Here is a 16,233-nt window from a genome sequence, read left to right as displayed (position 1 = left end):
ATCTTCTGTTGTATACGTCCTCTTTTGGTGTCCGAACCAGATGACGTTGAATGCTATCTTTTTTTAACTATGCTGGCCTATTTTTAACACACTTATTTTCCTCTTCTGGGGTCTACTTTGATCATCATCTCTGTCAGTGCAGATGGCAACACTGCATTTTCTAACTCCCTTTCGCTTCCCTGCTATCCTCATACGCCTTCACACTGTTTCACAAAGTTTCAGGTTCAAAATTGGTGAATATACCATTATCCCTCCTCCCTGTGTTGAGCATTTATAGCCTTTACTGCTGAAAACTCCTGTGAAGATGCTCCATTTCCTGAAAAGTCCCTCTGAAAGTTTAAATCTGACACATAGAAGTTCATATCCCAATCCATCTCCCACACACATATCCTCAAGCATGGCATCCAATTACCTGATTTGGAGATATTTCATGTGACAGATATTTAATTTGCCCATGTACAGAAACATTTTGTATGGTCCATATTTCTCGACAAATTTGACAAAATCACCAACTTTACTGCAAAGTTTACTGCAAAAAAAAAAAAATGTCCCCAATGGCTGGTCCCACTTCCCAGCACCATGTCACGCAACTGCATGGCTCTGTTTGTTTTTAGCATAGCCCAAGTGCATTCACATGCATACTCACACAAGCCTGTACACTGATGTGGGGACACACACACACACACACACACACACACACACACACACACACACACACACACACACACACACACACACACACACACACACACACACACACAGGTCGTATACAGAAGCCCTCCATTCAGTTATGTAACATGGATTAGGTTCCACTATTTCCTGGCCCCAACAGTCAAAACTATGGGAGCTATTTTTAACCCTGGACCCCAATATAATATCAACAGGCGCTTACCGTAATAATGGCAATATGAACGGTCTCATTGCTGCTCATGTGGACATGTCCTCCTTACACTGATATCCACCAACCGACATCTGAGGCAACTCAAAGCTTTGCATCTGGAACTATTTTGAGATCATTAGTGAGTCTGTTTTTACTTCATGGAGCCGAAGCTTGTTGCTGAGTCATAGTTACTGTAATCAATCAAAACAAACAACTTTTTAAAAATGTCACAATTTTTGACATGACGGCTAATAAACATGCCTGTTACTAGTAGGCATGGGACGACATGAAAATGTGATGTCATGATTATCCTGGCCAAAATTACGATTCACGATTGTCAACAAAACTCTTAAAAATAGCACTAAAACACACTGGAATGACTTTACTTTTACTTTATATTGACTTAAGAAAGAAATAACTTGTATTGTGTCACTGATAGGACACACATCTTTTAGTGTCCATCCTTTTTTAGTGAAAAACAGTGAAAAATCATCATAAATCATAAGGTCTCATGACAATATTCATGATTATCAACCCCCCCAACCACACACACACACACACACACACACACACACACACACACAAGTTCCACACTATGAGCTTATCTGAAATAGTTGCTGTCACATTCCACAAGCCAAGTCCCCAGGAGTTCAGGTCATTACAACCCGAAAACCACAGGTAGCCCTAATTGTGTTACAGTGGCTTCACACACGGTTTCTACCTGAGTTACACTCACACAGGAAGGATTTTTCACTTGCACACTGGCAACATGTACTACACACACACACACACACACACACACACACACACACACACACACACACACACACACACACACACAGACACAGACACACACACACACAGACACACAGACACACACACACACACACACACACACACACACACACACACACACACACACACACACAGACACACACACACAGACACACACACACACACACACACACACGGAGAGCAGTTCCGCTTTGTGGATGTCTAATTGCAGGCTTATGTCCAGCCAGGACATGAGGACGCAGCATAATTTCTCCACAGGCATCTGAGTGGGCACCACACTGTCAGGACCAATAACCTGTAAGATATACCCTGCTGGTCAAATACACCTACATACACACATGTATGTATTTGCACACATGTACTGTGCTGTAGAGTGCTTGGACACACTGTCACACACACACACACACACACACACACACACACACACACACACACACACACACACACACACACACACACACACACACACACACACACAAAATGTCACGTACAGATGCACTGACACGGATTTAGTAATAGTGGAAAAATCTACAAAACCTTTTGTGGTAATTAAAATGGTCAGGTTGTCATGGTAATGTCAGAAAAGATCAGGAGGGATCACACTTGTTTTCCACATAAAAAGTTTAGTCCACTTTCCTCTCTGTGTCCCGTGTGTAACTGTTTACTTCTGACCTCTGTGCAGCTTTTTGCCAAATCATTTGCTTAATAATTCACTTAATAATGTACATTTTTTAATACTTCCCTCCAGGGACGTCACTAGAATTTAAAGACAGTGACAGGAGGAGCATACAAAATCTTTACGCTTGCATCTTTTTAGTACTGTATAACAACAACACAACAACCAGTGAAGAAGTCAAGTTAAAAGCAACAGACATCGTACTCTTCCATTCTCTTCTGTTGAACAAGAGTTACTGTGATGTTAACTTTAAGACACATTAAAGCTGCATACTTAGAACTGACCCTGGTTATGTAAATGGTCTTAAAGTGATACCATATCTGATTCCTCTCTCCATTAGATAAGCTGCAGGTCGAAAGATTGTCAATTACACCAATTAATGTACTGTAGATTGTTGATTGAGTGTGATTTTGCTCAGGAATGTTTCTGTCATAAAGTATACATAGAATAAACCAAGACTGGTTTACACAGTGAAATCTGACAACATAAATATGAACTTTACCCAAATAACTATAAATAATTTTGTATGTATTTATTCTGTATTTATTCCAGCAAAATGAGGGTTCGGTGTCTGTAAAAAATGTAATAAAAAAAAGACAAACTTTCTAAAGTAAAGTGTTTAGGCTATGATGCTATAATCCTAAAACTCTATGTATACCCTTTCATCAGTATATTATTCTGAAAATAAAGACTAAATGTTTTTTTTTAAATAAAATAGAAAATAAACAAAAAAAAGACAAATTATTTGGGGGTACTTAGGAACAATTTAGGGTAACTCCAGTCCCCCTAACATAGGCCTAACAACGTCACTGCTTCCATCCATCAGTTTCCACCTGCCTCACCTACATCATTTTTGAGGTAGTTAATACTGTAAAGTAAAATTTTAAAAATCTAAAACATTTTACGAGAACAGGAGCTGACTTGTGAAAGCTGTGCTGAATAAAAAGGTTCCCAGTCTATACATTATTATGAAATGACTGGAAGGTATGAGTCATTTTTTGAGAATATAATGGTTGATAAATGAATATAAATACAGCTGTACAAAATAAAAAATCACCACTGTTGCATGAAGTCAGCTATTGTTGTTTTTCCTTGTTCACTTCATTATTAAATATCTACACGATACGTTGGGTTTCATGAGCCCCAGACTTGTAAAACTAATACTCTTGTTTTCAAATCAGTGGAGCGCAAATTAAATGATTTTTTTTATTGAAACTAGGTTTCATTCCAAAGCAGTAGAACATTTATTTTTCCAGCCGTCCAATAAACACAGCACTGATAACAAATGATGGAAAATAAGCTGAAATGAGACTTCTATATTTGGTCACTGTGGTTTAAATTGACTGTGACTAAGTATCAGCATCACTAATTATCATACAGCAGACTGACTGCCATCATTAAGCAATCAATTCCTAAATTAGCTGCTGCAGAACAAGACATAAAGATATGCAGACACGCAAAACACAACTGAAATAATACTTCTGTCAAGCATGAGTCATCACTATTTTTTGTCAAGAGGACCACCCTGTAGGGCGTAGACTTGGAAATTAACTGACAGAAAATATAATCATACTATATTTATTTGAATTTACTTAAAACCATGTCAATTAGTTCACAGATAGATTAGAGTAGCAGGACAAGAAATCCTCATAAACAACCTGCACAAAAAGGGACATTTTCATGGACTACTGAGTGTCAGCAAGCTTTTGCTAACACCAAATTGCTGTTGAATTCTGCGCCTGTCCCGGCGGCGCCGAAACTGGATCAGCTGTTCCAGCTTCAGGTTGACGCCAGCCAGGTGGGGGCAGGTGCAGTACTCCTGCAAAAGGATGGGAATGGAGTCGATAGGCCTGTCTGCTACTTTTTGCAAAAACTTAACTGGCATCAGTTAAACTATGATTAAAAAGGAGGCCCTGGCTCTTATCTGGGCACACCAGGATGTTGATGTCTATGTTTGTGGTGGTTTGCATCCTGTGATGGTATTCTCTGACCACAACCCTCTCACTTTTCTTCATTAGCTTCAGAGTGTAAATCAAAGACTTTTTTTGGTGGGCACTCTTTTTGCAACCTATCCGACACATCAGGCGCACTGAGAATGTAATGGCTGATGCTTTGTCTCGGGCTCCAAATGATTATTAGTTGTGTCAGTTTTCTCTGTGTCCTCTGTTTCTCTCCATTCCTTAAATTGCTGTCCAGGCGCCAGAATCTGCTGGGTGTTGGGATTAGGAGGCTGTGGTCGAGAATTTGATGCGACTTTGCTCATGGTTGTCGAGTGTTGTGAAGGGGTGAATGGTTGATTGAATGTGGGAGTGAATGGTTCTTCCTGAATTGCTGTTGTGCACTAAGTATTTGGGTTAGGTTTGTTGTTTTTTTATTGTTATTATGGGTTTTGGAGAATATTGCATGTATAATTGCATGTGCATGTTAGTAAGCATGCACCGTACACACAAATACACATCCTACACACACTCAGACGCAGACAGCCACACACACATTATCTATCTTTAGCTGTATAAATAGGCGTGTAATTAATGTTTAGATGTTTGAGTCATGAGGTGGAAACATGAACGTTTAAACTGCTATTAATTTCTCATCAGGGGCCGAGAGACAGAGAGAGGGAAGAGGGATGGAAAGGAGTAGAAAGAGAGCAAGACCAGCGTAGCATGAGAAATGGATGTTACAAGATCAGTCATCAACTAATAAAAAGCAACAAAAAAAATATGTAAATTTGAAAGAAAAGAGACCCCAAGAGATTGTGGTTCATCCATTTGTTTGCTCCATTTGCTGACTTTGGTTTCAATCAGAGGATGCATGCCAAACTCAAATTGTAATGGAAGTAAGCTTTCATTACAATGTATGCAACATGGCTGTCTTATTTCTGCATATTTGATCAACTCAGTAGGCTAAGACACCCGTTATCTAACCTGGTTCAATCCCTTCTCAACTTCCTTCCTGTCTCCTCGATAGCAACAAAAAGAACCAAGAACCAAGACCAGGTGGGGCAAACTGTGAGACCTTGTTGCAGTTAAATTAGAGGTGATGTCAAGGGAATCTGGGGCTCGGAAAGACTACTGCTTTTGTCCAGAGAGACCCCCAAAACCAACACAAAATGAAAGTTCCTAGTTTTAAACAATTAGCTGTTTTTATTTTTTGCTTTTACCTCTTCTGAATGTATGGACCTAAAAGTAGACAAGCGGCAGAGCGGCACCTCGATCCGGCTTCTGGTGTGGAGCTGATAACAAAGTAAGCTTCATAATTTGAGTTAAACTTTACAGTATAAGTGTTAAAGAAGTCTTAGCTAGTTGTAGTGTGGTATGAAGGCCAGGGGAGCGATGTCGTGGGAGCAAGGCCGGTATAACAACCCTTCAATCACAAGGTAGCCCCGCCCAAAAGCATACCCTGTTTTATTGTCTATGTAACTCGAAATGGGACCATCATTTACTAAATAAACATCATGCCGTATTGAAGACTTGATGCTATCGGTTGAGGGCATACACTAATGTTTACTGGGGTAATAAATGAAATAGGAAGTAAGGTATTTTTCTCATAGACTTCCATGCAATCATACTTCCTTGTGCAACCAGAAGAGTCGCCCCCTGATGGCCATTATGGAGGATGCAATTTTAAGGCACTTCCATGTTGGCACGACTGGAGTTTGCCACCTGGTCAGGACACTGACACTAATGAGGCTACTCAAGTGATAACGGTCTGTAACCACTGCTTTAGGACGGTCTATCGGTCACAATAAGACAATCTGGGCCTCGAAACAATAACCTATGATAAACGCCCTCCCTGCAGTTCTCTGTTTTATGGTTAGACTGCGAGAGCTTTGGCCAAATGATCACTTAAATAAAGTTTATAAGCATGCACTACCATCCCTAGATAGATGTGGAAACTGTAAACGGCATCCCTCTCTCGGCCTGGGAACCACCTCCCTGTGTGCTGCACCGCCTCCACCCCTCCCCCCCGCTCCCCACCCCTCTCGGTGTTACCCCACCGCTCCAGCGGTGCGCTCAAAAGCGCGAGCGCAGCCGGAGAGGAGCGGATGCTTGGGAACTGAAAGAGGGAGGCAAGAGAAAGCTCTTTGCAGGGGCATTCGGATGTAAGTGAAGGACGTCGCTGGCGCAGCATCGGTGTCCGAAAAGTAGAGGAGAGCAGCGGAAAGAAAAACAACGGAGCGCCCGCTCGTCCTCGCGCTTCAGCACCGCAGGGAGGAGACAAGCAGAGGAGGAAAGATTCCCCTAAACGCAGTGAGGGCGTCGGATGAGGAGAAGAGGAGAGCGGAGGGCATCGGATAGGTAACAACAAGGAGTAAGTACACAGCGCGAGAAGTTTGTGTACAAGTTTCAGAACATATTGGCTCACACTTAAACATCTTTCCCATTTCATTCAGAGTTCAAAATGAACATTTCAATAAGAAACGACATGCTGTCTTGAAGTTCGTGCAAGTTGTTCCACTTGTCTCACCTCTCCACCTAGCGAGACATGGTGTGTGTCTCACAGCCACCAGCTTGTTTTCATCTATTAAATATTTAGAAAGATACATTAAAATTGCGCAACTTGTCAGGCAACTAAATGGTTATTAAAACATCTAAACATCTGGAGTTTGAGTTACCATGTAGTGTAAGGGAAAATCACAGTTATACAACATGGTTTGATTGTTCCTGTCTGTTGATAAAATGTGTGTGTGTGTGTGTGTGTGTGTGTGTGTGTGTGTGTGTGTGTGTGTGTGTGTGTGTGTGTGTGTGTGTGTGTGTGTATTGGTAAAAGTTGACATGGCAGTGTACAGCGCTTTGAGTTTATTGAGCATGGAGGACTGGGTGAATGAATAGAGCATGAATGGATATTTATTCTGTACATAAACAAATGTATATATTGCCATGCACACATATGCATACTTTGCTGTTTGCAGTATGCCTTACATACTGGTTTTGAGACCAGTAAAAAACAGTTTATGATGAATTAGGATGCATATCACGTAGACATCACTTAGAGGATATAAACAATAAGTAATTTAAAAAACGATGTACTGGTGTGGCAGCGTGGTCTCAGTCACAGGATTTACACAGAGCACACCCAGCTCTTATAACCTCCCCCCTGTCTGTACTAACTCCTCCCCCGAGATGATGTTGCTGGAGCAAGAATGACAAAATAATGTGTTGTGTCATAACAATTCTCCTTATGTCCAAAGTAGTGCAATAGTGACAGTATTTTTGCAGTAACAATATTCCCAAAACCCCCAAAAAAGTGAGTCAAGAGTATCAACATTTAATCTAACAGGAGAAACTGAACTGGTCAACAGCAACACCCCTCTTCATGCCATCTCCGTCAAAGGGATATAAACATAAAACTAATTCATTCACCGACTACAAACATCATTAACCTCTTATTCCATATCCCTCTTTTTCTCATCGACGCATTCTGTCTTCCTTACTCACCCTTGCTTTCTTATTTCCCTATCTTTTAAAACACATCCGACCACTTACATTAAAGATGCACACAACCCTCACGGCCCTCTTTCTTCTTGCTGCATGATGCATGTTGCAGCGTGAACATGACAAAACACCTGAAGACTAGTGCTTGAATCATGCTTTCACCAGTGATAGCGTTTGAAGGCTATTTAAAGGCCTCGTTTGTGATTTATTTATAAGGACTTCTAAAATTAACACCTAAAAGTGTTTTACCAGAGTACGGGAGCAGAGACAGGGAGGGTCAAAATGGGTGGGGAAAAAAAAAAATCTCAATGCTATTTTCTAATTTCCCCCGACAGTGGCAGCTCCAGACTTATTGGACCCTAAATCCGCCACTCACAACACCAAGCCCCGCCTCTCCTTCTCCACAAAGCCAATCACACTGTCTCCCCGTGAGGAGAGTGAGGTGAGAGAAGAAAGAAAGAAGTTCAGATTTTAAAAGTAATTATTTTTGGGGGGGGTGGTATGTATGTGGGTTGATTGATCAGTTGTAGTGTTGTAGGTGATTGCCACAGTGATGAAATGGAAGACGGTGTCAGCCATCTTTCTGTTGGTGGTTCTGTACCTGGTGATGGGAGCAGCAGTCTTCAGATCCCTGGAGCAGCCTCACGAGAGGTAGGCAAGTTAGATATATGTCTGTCTGTCTGTCTGTCTGCTTCACTAGCAGGAAAGCCATTCACCCTTCATGGTCATCCTCTATTCAGCCGTCCATTCATTTACCAAATATACTCCTCTTATTGACATTATGTCTACTCGCTGTACATTTCTTCAATGCCACTTATTAATGCAATTTTTTCCCCAAAATTTAAAACAATACAAAAGACACAATCACAAACATTTAGCCTCATGCATGTTCTCTCATCCCTCTCTCCTAGTGCCCAGCGTTTGGCCATCCTATCCCAGAAGCTGGAGTTCCTGTTCAGACACTCCTGTGTCAACCAGAGTCAGCTAGAGGAGCTGGTTAAGGTGAGACTTACGTCAAAGGACAAATAGATCAAATAGAAACACATTTTATCTATTGTATCCAGTTGTAATTCAGCACATATGCAGTGGTTTCAGCACCATGGATAGCTCCTATAGCTTCACAGGAGAACAAAGCGTGGAGCCACAGAGTTGGTTTGTGTTTATCATAATCCAGAACTGTACTGAACTATTAAACCCATCTGGGGATCCTACATTCACCTCAATAGATTCTCTTTGACAGCTCCAGATTTTTGTCTCACCAACAACTATCAAGTCAAGTACAAAGGCGCTAACACACCTACTTGAATGTTTCATCATAGTATTTACAGCAGCAAGAAATAAACACAATATGTGTTTCAACCAGAATTTGAAGATGTCCTGTGGTACCTTTTTGATAACTATTGATCTGGAACATAAATCTGAACACAAATCTCTCTCTCTCTTCCCTCCAGCAAGTAGCGTCTGCCATCCGCTCAGGAGTGAACCCTGCAGGGACACTGACCAACCACAGCAGCCTGTGGGACCTGAGCTCTGCCTTCTTCTTTGCTGGTACTGTCATCACAACCATCGGTAGGACACACACACACACACACACACACACACACACACACACACACACACACACACACACACACACACACACACACACACACACACACACACACACACACACACACACACACAACCCTAAACCAACCTTAAAACCAAGTCTGAACCCTCACTGGTCTAATTTGCCCTCACAAAGATAGCTGTACGAGTACACACATAATGTGTTATGTATGAATTTATGTGCAAAACCTCTCAGAATAAAGCTGTTATGGTGACTTATGTAACTCGACTTACTGCTGTGTGCACTGCAGTCTTTCAGTGTTGATCCCTCTCACACTCCACCTACTACTCTTATCCTTTTGCTTCTTTTTGTCAGTCACTTACTCACACCTACTTGCAGAAGCAAAGCTGTTACATCAGAGAGAGTACAATCCAAATGAATGAAACACAAGTAGACACACAGTGATTCATCTCACCTGCTGCTTTGGTGTATGCGATCATCTGATCACCTGGCTTAGCTTGCTCTGCACTGCATTATCTGGTGGTTTTCACTCAGGAAGTGGGAAGCATGAAATAGTGAGATATCATTCTCAGTCTTCTGTCCTCTCTGCAGGTTTTGGGAACAGCTCTCCGCACACAGAAGGTGGAAGGATCTTCTGCATCGTGTATGCGTTGCTAGGGATACCTCTGTTTGGCTTCCTTTTGGCTGGTGTAGGAGATCAGCTCGGCACTATATTCGGCAAGGTCATCGCCAGAGTGGAGAAAATGTTTGTGGTGAGTCTGGGCTATAAATATGCTGTATTTCACAGGAGAATTCCCATAACATTATAGTCACAAGTCTGAATCAGCTACGTTGAATAATTTACATCAAAGCTCTCTTAACAATTTCCTCACCCACACCAGCTTTTAGATCATCGGATTTAACTGTTTTAATGTTTTAAATTATGTAGCATAGTGTATGTAATTATTTGATATGACAGAGTATTAGGGCCAGACTAAGAGAAAAAAAAACGAGAATAAAGTCGTAACATTACGAGAAAAAAGTCATAATATTACAAGAATAAAGTCGTAATATTACAAGAATAAAGTCGTAATATTACGAGAATAAAGTCATAATATTAGGTCTACGAGAATAAAGTCGTAATATTACGAGAATAAAAGTCATAATATTAGGTCTACGAGAATAAAGTCGTAATATTACAAGAATAAAGTCGTAATATTACGAGAATAAAGTCATAATATTAGGTCTACGAGAATAAAGTCGTAATATTACGAGAATAAAAGTCATAATATTACCAGAATAAAGTCGTAATATTACGAGAATAAAGTCGTAATATTACAAGAATAAAAGTCATAATATTACCAGAATAAAGTCAAAGTCGTTATCAAGATCTGACGTGACCAGCTCAACCAAACAGCAGCCTCAGTTGCAGTTGACCACTACCAGACAGCTCCTCTTCCACAAAAGAAGCAATTTCTTCCAAGTCCGTGTGGTTCTTTCTTCGAAACAGACACAGTCGTTTGCACAATCGCTTCAAAGTCCTGATACTGATGATAATTTGATGCTGATGTGCCAGAAGACTAAGTATTTCCTTTATTCTCGTAATATAATGACTTTTTTCTCGTAATGTTACGACTTTATTCTCGTAGACCTAATATTATGACTTTTTTCTCGTAATATTATGACTTTTTTCTCGTAATGTTACAACTTTATTCTCGTAGACCTAATATTACGACTTTTTTCTCGTAATATTATGACTTTTTTCTCGTAATGTTACGACTTTATTCTCGTAATTTAAAAAAAAATATATATATTTTTTCTCTTAGTCTGGCCCTAATACTCGTAATACAATACAATACAATATTGTGATAGTTAATTTCCTAATAATAACATTTAATAAATAAAAGTTAATAAATTGTTGTGCTGTTTATTTACATTTACATTTAGGTCATTTAGCAGACGCTTTTGTCCAAATTTATTAATACATAAATTACATCTACATTATCTGTAGAAAGTTAAAAATGTACAGTGTTAATGCAGTAGAGAGTGTGGGTACTGGACCAGGCAAAAGTCAAAGTTCAAAGGCAGAGGTCACACACAGGAAGGCAGCCGCCGATGCAAAGGCAACAGTAAATCCACAAGCAAAAAAATCTGAAAATCCAAAAACAAGCTAAAAGTTAAAACCAGTAAAGCTTACTGGGTATCGGCAGTCTCAGAAAGAAAAACAGTCAACGGTGATCTACTGGAGGGCTGCAAGGAAAGAATTCTGGAAGTTCAGGGACAACCTGGCAGGGAAGTGATGCGTGAGCAGGTGAACGTATGCTGGACGACTGATTGGTGATGAGGTGCAGGTGTGGTAAATGCAGTGGCAGGAAATTGAATAACAAGTGAAAAACAAAATAAAACAGGAAGTCCGGACAGGTCGTCACAAAGAGATTACAGTGTGCTTGTGTGTGCGTGACTGCTCCACTTTTGTTGCAATGTGAACAAACCCTTTTTTTACCTGAATTTGTATCTGGATGAATCATTTTCCATGACATACTGAGAGTATTTCTTTGCACAGAGGCTCGATTTCAGCTTCAAACTGCAAGAAAGTGTTAATTCTTATTAAAAGCTGTGTCTAAAGCTACACTAGGTCTGTATTTAAGCAGAAACTCAAAACTCAAACATATAAAGTCCCTCATTCTTGGGTCCAAACTCATTAAAATGAACATCTGAATGACAAGCAGGTCCCCTTGTAATTGTTTCATTCAGTTATTGCAGATCCCATTACGAGAAATAAACATCACATAGTTTTTTTGTGTCGGAGTCGCTACTCCTACTTGCTTCCTCGTCTTGAATGAAACAAGCTCCCTCTGCTGCTCTCAGGGCACCCGAGGGACCCAGTAATGAATCTCATGATTAAGGCTGAGGACGGTGGACAGAAGTTAATTGTGTTAGTGTGTGTTTCTATGCGTGTTTGTCAAAGCCCTGATTGCATGAGGGAGGCTGCGGCATTATCCCCGGTGAATAGGGTGGATGTCGTTTCTTTTCTGCTGCACCCAGAGGACCACTTTATGGAATAAAGCTATTACTACTAACAGCGCTTTTACCATTTCACTTCAAAAACAGTTTAGGTCGATCCACGACTTTGGGCCAGACTAAGATATCTCACTGATGAATGACATTTTGTACAAAAACATTCATGCACCACAGAGGATGATACTGACTCTGGTGATCCTCTGACTTTTCCTCTGCGTGTGTGACGTTTGGTCTTGAGCGAAATGTCCCAACAAATAGTGGATGGATAGCTAAATATGGGTTCACACCTTAACGGCCAATTAAGGAGGAATTTAATTTGTCATCAGAAAACTCATGACATTCCCATCATTCTCAGATATTCTTACTATACTAGCACTAATTAGCAAATATTAAGCTAACATGCTAAATTGGAAGATGGTAAACATTAGTACATTAGCATTGTTGATGTATCCACTTTTTGGATAAATAAAAACAACTACATTGGATCAGGTTTCTCTATTACGAGCACCTGCTTGCTGCCATATTGCTGATTGTCTCTGCCTGTCTCTGTCCTGCAGCACTGGGACATCACTCAGACAAAGATCCGGGTCATCTCCACGCTGCTGTTTGTGCTGTTTGGCTGCCTGCTGTTTGTGGCGCTCCCGGCGGCCATCTTTAAACACATCGAGGGTTGGTCTGCGCTGGAGTCCCTTTACTTTGTGGTCATCACCCTTACTACCATAGGGTTTGGAGACTTTGTGGCAGGTACGAACACGAAGCCGACACAGACAGACACGTCCGTCCCTCTGCATGATGCCTGTATACCTCATCGGTTGGGTTGTTGCACTCATTGTATCTGTCTGTTTCTGTGTCTAGGTGGTTCAGAAATAGAGTACTTAGATTACTATAAACCAGTTGTATGGTTCTGGATTTTGGTGGGACTGGCCTACTTTGCTGCCATCCTCAGCATGATAGGAGACTGGCTCAGAGTCATCTCCAAGAGGACCAAAGAAGAGGTATGAGACTGCCAGTTTCATTTACTCCTTCATTCATTGGCTATTCCTCATTTCTTCTGCAACTCTCACTTTTTTTCTCTCTACATGCCTCTTTATTCATCAATGTATAGGTTTCCACCGTCTTCGGTCACAATGGTTCACGCTACTCGGTTACAGTGCCACGTCCCGGCCTCAACTTTTGCCCTCTGCTTAAGTTAATTTCAATGATAGGACTGTTTTCTAATCAAATCCGCCGTCTGCCATCCAAACACATAAACGCAGACTTATGCCATTACCGTGAGCATCTCCAGAGAGGGGGGGGAGAAAGAGGTAATTTGGAAAACGTGTGACGATGTCCTTATCAGAAAATGTATTTTTTTAAATGTTGTATGCTCTAAGTATAACACGGGTTTGGTTGTTTCTAAAAAAAAAATGAGGGCCCTTATTGTAATTGAAAAAGCCGGACGATGATATAGACAACGCATTTGATGTAATTTGATTTTACTGGCGTTTGAGTTTTAGTGACACTGTAGGTGAGTGTGAATAAAGATTTGGTCTGCCAGTTCTTAACCATCAAACATATATTTTTAGAGAAGAGTTTTAGGGAACAAAGCATGTTCTTTGACAAGAACATGCTGTACATGACACGGTGTTCCCGTTAGTTAAACATAATTAGTGGAAGCACACTGGTTTGCAACTGCAATCGTTACGGTGTGATGTATGATTGTGTGTGTGTGTGTGTGTGTGTGTGTGTGTGTGTGCTCACTAAGGCTCTGCATGGGTTCTCATGCTGAAGTCCTACTGTGACACGGGATAATCTTACTGGCCTCTAAAAGTGGGTGTTATAATCATTAGGGACTGTGATATAGTCAGAACTAGAGGCAGTATTTGAAATTAATCCTTCGTTGCCCTGAAGTGAGAATGGCTTCAGTGCCATTTGATATTGCAAAAGAAAACTGAAGCACATAATTAAGTCAAATTAAGGTGCTTAAATATCCCGGTTAAACATCTTCTGCTGCTTCGTCTACCTTTTCTGTGCGTCAGCCCTTTTTTGTCTTCATGTTCATCCGTCACTGTCATTTATTAATTAAAAAAGATGCAACACTGGCTGTATTAGTGGTATAAATGACCGGTCATCATGTGGTGACCTCTAATATCTCTAATGATACTTTGATCATACTAATGATCCATTTTTATGAGGCATTTAAATTCTTACATGTGTGTGTGTTTGTGCATGTCACATTTTCCATGGCTGATTAATACTCCTAAGTTCAAGATGCATTGTTTTAATGCAATCGAGTTGACTTCCTGGTCAGTGACATCATCATCCCCTCTCGCTGTGTATATCTCCTTGGAAGGTTGAACATAAAACACACAAGTGTGCTGTGAATACTGACTGTCGTTAAAACCAACATGTAATTGAAGGCACCATAATATGGATTTATATGTTATTGTATTGATTAAAAAAATCATATTCAGAGGATAAAAATGAAATATAAACAGTGAAACGTGGACTTCATAAAAGACATAAGTGAAGTCTTGAGTGTTAGTGTCCATGAATAAACCAGCAAGCAAATCACAGTTTGAATGAAATTGCATCAACGCATGGAGATAATATACAGTAACTGTTCACTGTCATGGAAAACTTCAACAAAGCCTCTGCATGACGATTTCCATATGAAGCTGAACCCAGAAGGTGTCTGGTAATGCTCTGCAGTAATGCACAAAACCACCAAATAGGGTCCTTTAAAGGTTATTACTAAATGCCGCTCCACATATTTGTATTTTCTTGGTTCCTTATGTCTCTCTTTTGATTTCCTCACAGGTAGGAGAGATCCGAGCTCATGCTGCCGAGTGGACGGCTAACGTTTCGGCAGAGTTCAAAGAAACGCGGCGACGTGTCAGCGTTGAGATCTACGACAAGTTCCAGCGGGCCGCCTCCATCAAACGCAAACTCTCCACCGACATGGGGTTCAACCCCGGCCCCGAGCTCACCCATTCCAAGAGGGCCGCATCGGTCAATTTCAACGATGAGCGGGACAGGAACGAAAGGGAGGCCTGGCTGCAGGGCCCGACAACTAGAAACGGCGGTTTGTTCATGAATGGTTTGGACCCAGAGAGGGGAGACATCTCCGTCATTGAACAGCTCAAGTAGAAAGAGAGACAGTCAACACCTTTCGAGGTCTTTTCCATCGATAGCATCAGTGCTGAGAAAGCAGTGTTTTTAGTAGAAATGAGAAATGTGGTAGATTGGGACCCCAGCAGGGACATCTTCACCCCTCTGCAGGGATGTAAGCCTTGCTCAAGAACACTTCAGGACATGTTTCACCACCCTCGTACCGCCAGTGAAACACAAAGGAGGAGAAGAACATACAAAACATGAGGTGGTCTGGTTGAAAAACTGCATTACTTGGGTGTCAGATCGTGACCTAAATCATTGATTGGGATGGACACCCTTTCCCCGGAGGACCAAATAAATTAACATTTCCAACATGCTGTATACATAAAATTACAGTATTGCTGACCTAATATGTCCGTGGTGCCTGTCTGTGTTTGAAGCACTCGAATATTTTACTTTCTATACATTTTACTTCACAGCTTTACAAGTTGACTAGTATAAATGTCTGCCATCTGAATGCAGAATGACACAATCACAGTAAGCTGTTAATTGAAACAACTAATGACATGAAAGAAATGTTTCTTATATGGTGGGATGTGATGATCAGAATTGTAAAAGAATGTAAAGATGTTGAGATGGTGGGAAATTATATAATTTAAACTACAGACAGCAGGGTTGAACTACAAAGATGGGGGACTGCAATGTTGGTGAAGAGTAAGAAGGTGGACGTGGTGCAAAATGGTCAAAGTTTGTATTTCTGATGTTGGATGTAGTTTTAAAATGA

General features: G+C 40.8%; 1 protein-coding gene across 1 annotated transcript; it reads left to right on the top strand.

The window, feature by feature from the left end:
* Positions 1-6,417: 6,417 nt before the first annotated feature.
* Positions 6,418-15,743, top strand: LOC311017244 (potassium channel subfamily K member 2-like). The gene is made up of 9 exons (XM_084015467.1): positions 6,418-6,662; positions 8,122-8,228; positions 8,325-8,437; positions 8,698-8,788; positions 9,238-9,355; positions 9,948-10,108; positions 12,914-13,100; positions 13,212-13,351; positions 15,156-15,743. Coding segments are annotated over exons 1-9 (1,248 nt in total). The 5' UTR covers positions 6,418-6,661; the 3' UTR covers positions 15,486-15,743.
* The last annotated feature ends 490 nt before the right edge of the window (positions 15,744-16,233 follow it).

This window comes from Eutrigla gurnardus, assembly GCF_963514095.1.
Source record: "Eutrigla gurnardus genome assembly, chromosome: 1".
Classification (NCBI taxonomy): Eukaryota; Metazoa; Chordata; class Actinopteri; order Perciformes; family Triglidae; genus Eutrigla; species Eutrigla gurnardus.
Note: the sequence above shows the minus strand (reverse complement) of the source record. Positions and strands in the feature narration are given on the sequence as shown.